This window comes from Prinia subflava, chromosome 4, assembly GCF_021018805.1.
Source record: "Prinia subflava isolate CZ2003 ecotype Zambia chromosome 4, Cam_Psub_1.2, whole genome shotgun sequence".
Taxonomy (NCBI): Eukaryota; Metazoa; Chordata; class Aves; order Passeriformes; family Cisticolidae; genus Prinia; species Prinia subflava.
In genome coordinates this window covers 49,736,174-49,747,257 of record NC_086250.1, presented here as the reverse complement: position 1 = coordinate 49,747,257, position 11,084 = coordinate 49,736,174, and the positions used below count along the sequence as shown (strand labels likewise).

The following is an 11,084-nucleotide window of genomic DNA, read 5'->3' as shown; positions in this document are numbered from 1 at the left end:
TTGGTACTGTGCTGCACAGCGGCTTAAGGGCAGCCAGCCTGACTGTCCGAACCACAGCTGCTGGTCACTGCCTGCAGGTGACATGTCCAGCTTCTTGTGGGGCTCAGTGTATGGTGGGAAGGCAAACAGGAATGTTTGGGGACTAGTGAAGAGCTGGATCAGGGGAGGGTGAAGAGCTGGATCAGGGGAGGGTGCTTTTGCTGAGAAGAACCAGCTCTTACTCCAGCGTGGCAGCACGAAGCGTACCAAGGCTCGCTCTTCCCCACGGCGTCTGCCCCGCGCTCTTTGGAAATGCTTCATGGAGGGCAGAAGTGGTTTTGTGGTCACATGTCACAGCCTGCAGGTTTCATCTGCCACTTCAAATGATAGAAATGAACTTATGTTATCAGAAAGACACAGGCAGCTCATGGGCTGTAACCACAAACGTGATTTTGGGTTGTTTCTTTTGTGTAACAGCTCATTTACCTGGGGAAATGGATGCAACTTCATGAAGAAAGAACCGTGTATGAATCAATACACTGACAGCTCCCTCTGCGGTGGGAGCTGCGCGGGAGCCCCGCTGGAGCTGGGTGGAGCCAGAGCTACCTTTTACAATCTGCTGTAACTAGAGCCACTGAGGTTTGCAGGGCCACCAAAGGGTGACAGCTACACCGGGTGTGAAGGGATGTGCGTGGTGTGTGCAAGAGGTGCCGCTTCCTTTGGATGTATAGCTTCTCTTCTGCAGGTTTCTTCAACATGGCAAAACTCCTCATCATTTTCCTCCTTTCTGCTCGGGTAAGGACTTCCATGCTCTGAAAAAAGAGTCTGTGTGTTCAGCATACACACCAAATGGTGAAACCCCTTGGTGTAGCACTCGGCTCTCCGAGTGCAGATCCTGCCAGGGAGCAGCTGCACATCCATCCAGCGGGAGGAAGGGACAGAAGGGGGCCAGCTTGACTTGACACTCCTGGGGGGGTGGTCCTCTCCTTTTTTGTTCTATGCAGGTTATAGTGTAAGGGATAATGTGCATATAAATTCATTAAGTTGTCTTTAAAGAAAAAAAAAAAAAACCAACCCAGGAACTGCTAACATTTGGAGTTAAAAAGCTTCCTCCACCCCTAAATCTGAAGATGAGTTATTGTCTGAACAAGATTTCCACAAGGCTCATCTCTGCACTAAGCCAGAGGCTTTCCATCATTATAATCATGGGCTGTGTTTGCTTTTTGATCTAAGCCATTCTGAACTTCACAGGAAACATGTCAGAGGCAGCAAAGCCTAAGGCAATAAACTCTGCCCAATGAAAAAGAAAATCCTTTTGTCTGATTCACCTAGTCTTCCAGATGCCTAGAATTATAACTAAAGAGAGATTTTCTAGATAAAAAAATCCATGGCCCATTAGGGAGAAAGATACTAGAAATAGTAGAAATAAAATTGCATAAAGGTATTTCTGAATTTGTAAATATTCTCCATAGTTCAAGGAAGGGATGTGATTCTTCCAGGAGTTAAGCATTCCTTTTTATCAGAGTATTACAGATAGTAATTCCCACACAGGTAATAATATCTTCAAACAGGCCAAACTACTACCTCAGCTGCTGACAAACATGGAGATTTGTATATAGCTAGAAATACACTGATGTGCAAATGCAAGTGCATTTGCATTTAGGACTGTGAATCACAGCAATTTATACTTTTGAAATGCAGGGTATAGGTGGCTGGGAGTAAGTGATACAAAGCAGCACAGGACAAGAGCTGACTATGCCTGATCCTTCTGATTTTCAGCAGCCGTAAATAATTCTGTTTGTTTCAGTTTGTAAATAATTCAGTGCTGTTTTGAGGCAAACAGATCAATATGGTTATCCCTAGTTTTTCAGCTGGAGATACATAGCAGCACCTGCTGTGAGGGTGTTTGCTGTGGCTGCCGTAGCAATTCAGATGAAAACAGGAGAACTCAAAGGTCCATTTCATACTTCCACATGCTGATCCACTAGCAATCCATTACCTCTAATCTTGTGCCACATCCTACATTAACTGCAAGCCAGACTAATTTCAACATTACAGTGAATTGTTTTGCAGGAGTAATAGAGATGATAAATCCTTATGGAAACCATCAACCATTAAGCCTCACCAGGTCTAACTCTTGTCTGTGGGGCTCTCTTGTCTTCTAAACCTTGGGGCCTCCCCAGGTCTCACTCTTACAGCTGATTTCTCCAGGCATGGGGCTGCCTTTTTTCAATCTCACAGCACAGCAGTGTTTACATGGTACTTTTGCACACTTGAACATACATCTGTCTTCTACTAGACTAAAATGTCTGTGATCAAGCAAACAAAAAAAAATGTCATGCATCTTCTATTGTTAAGCAACCTTGTTTCCTTTTAATACCGGTTCTAGTACTGGGAGTTCTGTCTCTGCTCACTCATGTCCTCACTGGGAAGCAAACTTCCTGCTAGTGCTCACAGTCCCTTGAACTGCTCAGCGTTTTAAGAGCAACAGCAAAGTGGAATTAGTAAAGTGGCATTTTTGATTCTCTGCATCAAGGTTATCCTTCCTTATCTGGAAGGTGAGCTAGAAAAAATATCCTTGAGGCAGCTGTGAGGATGCACTTTTAATTCTTGACAGAGAGGACTACTTGCTTCAACTTGCAGATCAGAATCTTCATTTTAGAGCTGGCCTTGGAAGTTTCCATCGATAGTGACTAAGTCATAAATGAATACTTAGTCTAAACAGTCACAGCACAAGGATAAGATTTCCTGAGGTGAGCACTAATAGTGAAACACCAACCTCTCTATTAATTGTGCATGAACTAACACCCATTTTGCTAATGAGCCTTCAGAAGGTATTGTAACACCAGGGGTATGAAGAAAATCTGTCCAGTATGTGGGCTTCTTGAAAATTTAACTGAGGACACGGTGACCTCTGTGCAGAGAAGGGAATCAGAAGCCCAGTGTGCCATCCAAAGTGCCTGGAGAGGAGCTTTAACTGTCTGGAAGCCTCATCTGGACTGCAGAAGTGAGGGCCTCACCCTAACTGAACGCCACAAGAAAAGGTAGTGACAGAGTTGCTTAATTGTACCATTACCAGTATGTGTCATTACCTGAATGTGTAGCTACACCCCAGCTGTGGTGAAACAGATACCACATGTTTAAAAATAAAATGTAGAATCTGTGTTCTGAAAAAGTCAAAAGACAGCAATGCTACAATACACAAAAGTTTATTTTTTTCTTTTTTGAAGGCAAAATATAATAGAACCTAACATCAATGTATTTTGTACAACAAAACAGTTTTTATATGAGAACAGACAATCCATGAAGAGTTTTTAAGTCTTATAACTGCTTCCCTTTTTTATCATGCTTTCTTGTGGTCAACAAAAAGTTGGCACAGAAGATGTCATGGCAGTCAGGCAGCAGGCATGCTCCCTCAGATCCTTGTCAGCTGGTGCCACAGGCTGGAGGGCAGGATACTTTCTACTTTTTCCATCACAAAATTTAAAGGGGCAAAGAGGGTGCTGAGAAACTGCAAAGAAATCAGATACACATTCAGATCAAAATCCAGGAGACAATAAATCTCACAAGAAACCTGTCCAATAGATTAGATATTCTTGCTGTGTTGCTCTGTAAAATCCTCCAGCATGATAAAAATGACATAATTCACACATAAAGACTTTCAAATCCTTGGACCTAACATATGCAGAGATTTCTGGATTTTGCAGTAAAGCAAGCAAGAGCCCCATTTTTACAAAGATCAAAGTGATGGACTACAGAAGTTTTCACTTCTCACATCCTAAATTGCAGCTCAACCCAAAACCTACTGAAGACAAAGAGAGGCTCTGTCCTAACAGGGGCCTGTCAGACCACCCCACAGAGACAAAAAGCGTGTCTTGAGATTCAGGTTTAAAATGGCTCAGGGTTATCTATAGATCTGTTCTATACACTGAGGCATCACTAACATAATTTATCCCAACATACTCTGCATCACTGACTAAAATTTATCTCAGCATCCTCTCTATTACAGAACAGAACATTCAAAGAGGCTTCAATATGTTAGTGTTCAGACAGGTATATGAAAAAAATCAAGAGGAGATCAGAAAAACCACTGGCAGCTACATGTCCCAGAACTCAGGTATTCAAAGCACTCCTGAAATACATTTTGAAATACATATTAATTTTACTTAATTATTAATACATTTGAGAAATACATATTAAGTGTGATTTACACTGCCTGCAATTCAGCTCTACACATTACATACACCTATGCTGGGGCCCTACATGTGTATGAGAGAGTGCAGCACTTATGATGCTTATGCATTTTAAAGGCAACAGTAAGCACTCTAATCCTTTATTTCCCTCTTGGATGTGTTTGTATACAATGCAGACACTACATCATGGACAACTTGGGCATCACAGGAAAACCAGGTAACACCACCACAGGTAATGTCATTTTGTCATAAGCACAGGTCAAAGGAAAAACTAACTGAAGCAGAGCAGATATTTCAGTTCTGGCGCTGAAGGTCAAGCTGTGTAACATGAGCCACAGCTGAATCAATGAAACACCGACTTACCCAATCTTAGAGACTGCTCTTTCTGTGTCAAGTGGCTTAGCCCAAGGAGAAACAGTCCCTCTGGTTAAGCTCTGAAGTGCTTAAATAAATATGTTCCTTTAATTCTGGAAAATGCAAAAGGCTCTTCAGGGGCTATCTTCTGCTATTTGAGCAGCACTTGATTTATGTGGTAAGCTTGTACCATCACATCTACTGGAATAAAACTCAGCTTTATAACCAGTGCAATTTATATACTTGTTAAATCAATGAAATAAGAATTATGTGCCTGACAGTGACTTTTATTGCAATTCATAGGAATTTTATTGCTCAGGTAGTTGACTGTATTCTATAAAAACTCAGCAAATTATCTGCAGCTTAAAACAAGCCAAGTTTTTCTCCACCTGGAACATCAATTGGTCTACAAAGTACATTTAAACTCATGGATATCAAAACCTGACTTCCATGAAGTCCAACCAAAACCTTTGCTGATAACAGGAAGCTGAGGATGCTGCTACTCTCTTGTGTGAGGTGATGTACACAGTGTCTGTGCTGGGGCTGTCTGGCCCTTGGAATGCTCCTGGTGCTCCTCTCCTCGGAAGCAGATGCCTATCCACCTCCTTGGCAGCACCCAAGAGAGCTTAGTCAGCATGATGCACACTGAGGTTTCTTCTCAGGGTTTGGTTCTGGGATTTTTTTAACTGCTTTGCGTTTCCTTTTGACTCTGTCTTCTTCCACAGTGATAAAAAAAAACCAAAACAGCACCAGCAGTAGAATAAGAATTCAGGGAGGCAGAAGGGGTGATAGGAGACCTGTTTTCTATTATTATTTTGTGTTTGAAAAGAGAACCATCCACCTGGCTATTTCAAAGCTGACAGAAAACAGCTTTCTGGTAGCACCTTCTGAACAGCACCATTTGATTCAAATATCTATGTAGAAGTCTCTTTTCAAGCTTTTGCACAGTGTTGGTGTTTTCATGGAGAAATTGACTATTCAGTGCTCGGTCCTGGTACTCGGATCCATGTGTTCCCTGCCTCAGCAGCTGTGGAGGTCCAAGCAGATGAAATACCTCCCAGGGCAAACTCACCTGCTGAACTGAGATCATCCACACACAGGAAATACTGAGACACATCATGTGAGTGATCTCAGGAAATCTCAGGATTCAAAGGAATGGAAACAGAAAATTTAGTCTTTCTGAAGTTTGTCTCATTTTAAAAATTTGACTAGGCAGTACACTTTTAGATATGTCTGTTGACTCGAGTTACATAGTGACCTCTGTGTTAATACATCTCTCAATTTTATTTAAGATATACTGTTATTGTTACAAAAGACCCTGCACTTACATATTTTTAATTATTTCCCAAGTATTGTTAAATTTCTGCATGCTAAAGAAAGAAATTTGATACTAGCAACAGTGGCCTGGCAATCTTATCCAAGCCATGCAATCAGAAATTTGTTCCGCCTATATTTATTTCTTAATTGACTTCCATAAGCCTTTTGTTAGAAAAACCAGCAAAAACTAAAAGCACAAGCTGTTGAAAATGCTTCTTCCTAGCCAAGAGAAAATGCTAAGATCCACTGTTAATTTAAGGCTACTTAGAGTCTGACAAAATATCAAGGTAGAACTGGATTGTTTCAATTTTATTATGGAAGAGTCAAATTTACTTCCAGGTACAACATAATGTGCATGCATGCACATTTTCACCATGTAATATGGCACCATCACAATGACTACCAAGCAGACAGGAATATGTGATTCCCTGAACATAGCCACAGAAACAGCACATTCACCTTTGAGCTACTTAGGGAACGAATTACTTATGAAATGATTTTCTCTAAAACTGAAAGGGAAGAATCAGGGCCCAGCCTCTTCTCTTCTGTCCTGATACAGCTACATTTCAGAGATGTCTGCCATGATTTTCTTCAGTCTCGTGCACCTGGGACACGATTCCCAGAGAAGACAACAAAAAGGCATTCTGAATTGAAGCCTTTCTATGAGCTACTAAATCCATCTCATGGATTCTCAAATTCTGTCCTTCCCGTGAAAAAACCCCTCAGTTGCTGCATGGTTTATGAAGCCCAAGATATACCTGAACCAAGCCATAATACATGTTAACCGACACAGTAACTTCCTCCATAAAGGATTGAAGATCTTGAGTAATTTTGCCATTGTTATGTACAAAATGTAGCTCATGCTTCAGTTCTATTTGTCTGTGCTTATTAACTAGAAGCTTTACTTGCTCTGATATGCAGAACTGAATAACCCCATACAGAGCCTTGGGTTATCTATCTTAGTATGAACACCAGTGGCAGCTGCACTTACACATCAGGGAAATAGATCCTTCTGGTCTGATTCTACTCTGCAAGCTCCAAACCACAGACAAACAATTACCAACATGCCACCAGTGCAACTTCCATTATTTCTCTGCAATCCAGTCAGCAACCAAAGCCAGGTGATTTAAGCCCACAAAAACAGTCTACCAATTTTCTCCAATTCCAGCAGGTCACTGCCTGTGGCAGGAGAACTAAGTACAAAATCTCATTATGCTGCCAGCATCTAGTCTTTGTTCAGGATACAAGGCTGATAAACACAGGATAAGGCTAACAGGGACAGATTTGGGATCTGCAACTGTGACAGCATCAGAAAACTGAAGATTTGATTGAAAGAGCCAAACAAGGGTCATACATTTCAGTAACTTCAGTAACTAAGGAACAGGAAAAAACCCAACCACTGAATACAAGAAAAGCTTTACAGAGAAGTTTATGATCATATGCCCAAGTTAAACACTTACTGTCTACCTAACACCTATGTACACACTCAAGAAACAAGAATGAGTAATAATATTTCAGGTACGTTTCAGCACCCTTTGCTGAGAGAAGAGGAATCTTCTGCTACAACTGATCTTATTTTCTGTCTTCTAGAGCTAATGAAAGAAAATTCTTGTTGCATGAACTGTTGCTGTACCAGACCTCTATCACAGGCCTGGGTTAACAAAGACCAAGGCCTGGGTTAAAAAAGACCCAGCTCCCCTGCAAAAGGAGACTCTTGCCCTTTGCAAAAGGGTTTGAAAGAGTACTGACAGCCTGGAATTTGCCAAAACCTTTCATTCTGGCCTTCTCCAACCCATTCCCTGTATCCCCAGATCAAAAGTACCAAAGACATGAAAAACAAAGCCAGGAGGCCAGTTTGGAAACATGAGACCTAGAACAAAAATATTTCAGAAAATATACTATAATGGAAGATATTCAGTATTTACTGGAAAAGGAATTATTTACTATCCTAGAGTTTTTCTGTTAGTGGATTTTTCCTCGTCTAGCATGCTGGAGCAGTGATGTCCTTGGTTTTGCAAAGAAAAAAGTTTAGTTTAGAATAATTCATGGCTCTTCCCCCTCGTTCTCCAAAATTTATTAATCCTTGGTGGATTAAAAAAGCAGAATTAGGAGAAACTTCTCTGGATGTAGTTCAGAAAAGTTATGAGGGAAATATTGAGACTACTTCCACCTTGGCAGTTCAGGGAAAAAACACAGAAATTTGTCCTGTGAAATACACTATTTCTGCTCATACTAAGTGTTTCTATTGCATCAGAAATCACAGCAGCCATTATGACCCTACACAAAAATAGAGGGGTTCTGCAAACTGTTATTAGTTTATTTTAGTGGATGATATATGAAAATGCAGATATTCACTTCTTCCACCAAGCCCTTTTTTGACAAAATCACAAGACATCAAACCTAACAAGAGAGCCATATAAACCAGAGAAGACAAACAGTTGTGCAGATTGCTCAGAGATGGACTGGTGCTTCTGAACATGCAGATATTTAATACCTGGCAGTATTTAGCTCAGCTTTTCCTGCACTGCTGTCTTTATTTAGCAGAAGGGAGCAGCAGCAGAGAATACTCACAGCTTTTGCGAAGACCCCCATGAGCTCTGGGAACTGATGTGTCAGGAGGGCGAGCATGGCTGTGAAAGAACAGAGTCCAGCAGTGAAGAGGATGAAGAAGGGAAGCTCTTTCTTGGGGTAAACTGAAACCTCATGAAATGCTGCAGAAAAAGATACAAGAAGGGGAAGGCATTATACATTGAAAAAAAATCGAAACACCAACCAAAACCAAACCAACATTCTTACATAGTTTAAATAACCAGAGACACACAGAGATGCTTTTGAAGGATGCAGAGGATGGAAGGTCTGATACACCTAAGGACATTACTGTTGTGTCCATTGTCTCTGCCAAATAATTCTCTCTGAAGATTTTATTTCTGGTTTACTCTGGCATTACTTTTGCCTACCTTGTGTCAGCAATAACTATAATGCAGGTCTGCAACAGCTAATCCTAGAAAACAGACTTAGATATAAAACATCTCTTTTTTTAATGTCCATCATTAACCAACCCCATGGCTGCATGTCTGCTAATGCTGATACTCAGAGAGTGCAGAAATGTGCCCGGGAGCAGCAGTGAGCCCAACCATATGGAAGCATTGCTGCAGACCAGTTTAAGCAGGCTGTAAAACTACAACCTTTGTAAATTCTGAGTGTTTTATCTGCAGAGCAAGAAAAATCATCCTAAAAGCAGGACATAAAAGCATGTATTTTCAAACTTGGAAATTAAACGAACAGTGAATTTTTAAGATGTTTGTTGAGATATGCTGATAGGAATACAGAAATTTCCTTGAATCTGGTATAAAAAATCCTTCACTGGACTTTGGAAAAAGCAGCACTGGGATGACTAAAAGGGTTAGAAGAGGATAATGAATATTTTACCAGAAGAACATAGCCCTTAAATTTTTATGGTAGCTCAGATTCAAGGTGAAAATAATTCTGAGTTGGCAAAAGGTCAGGTGGACTCTTAACCTGTCTGTTTCACTCCTTCAGTCTATCCTTTAGAGCTACAGTCAAGCTAAATGTAAACTTTGAAACATTTTTTTCTCATATAGGACCAACCTCAAGGCTTCCCATATACTCAAATCCCATGGCTATTCATATATAGGAAACACTACTCTTCCATTTTGCCTACTTTCTTTGCTTCAGTGATCAGCTCTCATCTCTTTGTACTTGCAGACAACATAAACACAGGGTAATCCAGCAGCACGGCAGGATAACACTCATGACTGCATTCATCCAGAGTGCAGTGGTTCTCAAAAACAAAAGCAGGAATTCGTAAGAGGTTAAATTAAAATATTAAAACCTAAAAATACCTATGACTCTTAAGTCTGCTAGTTTGATCAGTTAAAAAAACAAAAATAGGGATAGATTTCAACTTCTCTTTGATTTAAAATAAATGTAGAGATCAGTAATACCAAAACATGGACTTTGTAAGTCCAGGATCTCTTGCACTTTTCTTGCACTGCCTTTTCACACAGACTCAAACCTTCTGCTTCAGTCTTTTATCCAGTCAGGGCAAAAGTTTTGTGATTGATATTTTTAATTTGGAGAGCCTATCAGATTGCTGTGTCCTGATATAATTCCACTGACTCTCCCATAAAACAGGCACAGTTAAAGGGTGTGGACAGGTATGTGAAACGCCTCTAACCCACCTGTGTCTGTCACGGTATGCTAAACCCTTCCCTCCTCTAAGCCAGGAGATTTTGCAGTGAAAGGGATTTCCCAGAAGTGCCAGAGCAGAACACACTGCCTGCACAGGCTGTTAAAAAGAGTCCCACTGTTAGCTTGTAACATTTGACAAGAACGATTCGTTTTGCATCTAAAAAGAGAATGCTGAGCTATTCTGCATGGCTTTGTCATTCCTAAATCTCCTGACACTCCACCCTCCCCAGCTCAGCATCCCTCTGAGTAAAGCAAGCAGAGCGCTCTGAGAGGTGTTGTTATAATTAGGATGATTATAATGGGGTGGGGAGATACTGCCAGTTGCCAAGGATTTCTGCGTAATATCAGCAAGAATGTGCTGTGAAGGAGAGACTTGCAATGAGTGGATTTTCGCTGTATTATTCTCACCTAATGTTTACTCATGTAGGCTTATAAAAAGAGCAACACTTTTCCAGCGCAAACCAGAGAGGTTCTGAATGAAATACTACAAAGGGTGCAAGTTCCCTCAAAACCAGCCTTCCCAGCGAAGCAGGCTTCATTTTACTTGTTCCAGAACCATTTTTTCTTTATTCTTTCATTGAGAGAAAGGTGAGAGAAGAATCTTCTTCCTTGGATCAACTTATTTTCCTCCTCTGCTCTGACCCTGCAAACCTGTGTGTGTTCCACTTGTGCTCACACAAAGTCCCACAGAGAGAACACATGTGGGAATGAAGTGTAACTGCACGATTGGCTGCTTTGGCTCTCCCCCTGCATTCTTGTGCCTCACTGCATGCACTGCAATGAGTCTCACTAGCTTGGACTGTAACACTTCTTGAGGGCTGGCTCTCTCTGTATCCGTATCTGGGAACACTGCTGGCACTTCCCTAACACACGCCATAAACCACACAAAACTGAGGGAGGTGACTTCACATCCATCTCTTCATAACACTACACACGCTGTAACATGAAGAAAACCCTTCCTGCTGTTCAAGACTGCTTTCCTGAAGATGTAAGCACAGCCTGTCATGAGTACTAGCTGCAGCAATGATC

General features: G+C 41.1%; 1 protein-coding gene across 2 annotated transcripts in view; it reads right to left on the bottom strand.

The window, feature by feature from the left end:
* Positions 1-3,172: 3,172 nt before the first annotated feature.
* The window catches only part of ST7 (suppression of tumorigenicity 7), a 142,003-nt gene continuing 134,091 nt past the window's right edge, over positions 3,173-11,084 (bottom strand). For both annotated transcript variants that reach the window (XM_063396720.1, XM_063396721.1), the window contains exons 14-15: positions 8,415-8,554; positions 3,173-3,490 (exon numbers count right to left, since the gene is read on the bottom strand). In XM_063396720.1, coding sequence (XP_063252790.1) covers positions 3,395-3,490; positions 8,415-8,554 — 236 coding nt within the window. In that variant the 3' untranslated portion in view covers positions 3,173-3,394. The remainder of the gene's footprint in view (positions 3,491-8,414; positions 8,555-11,084) is intronic.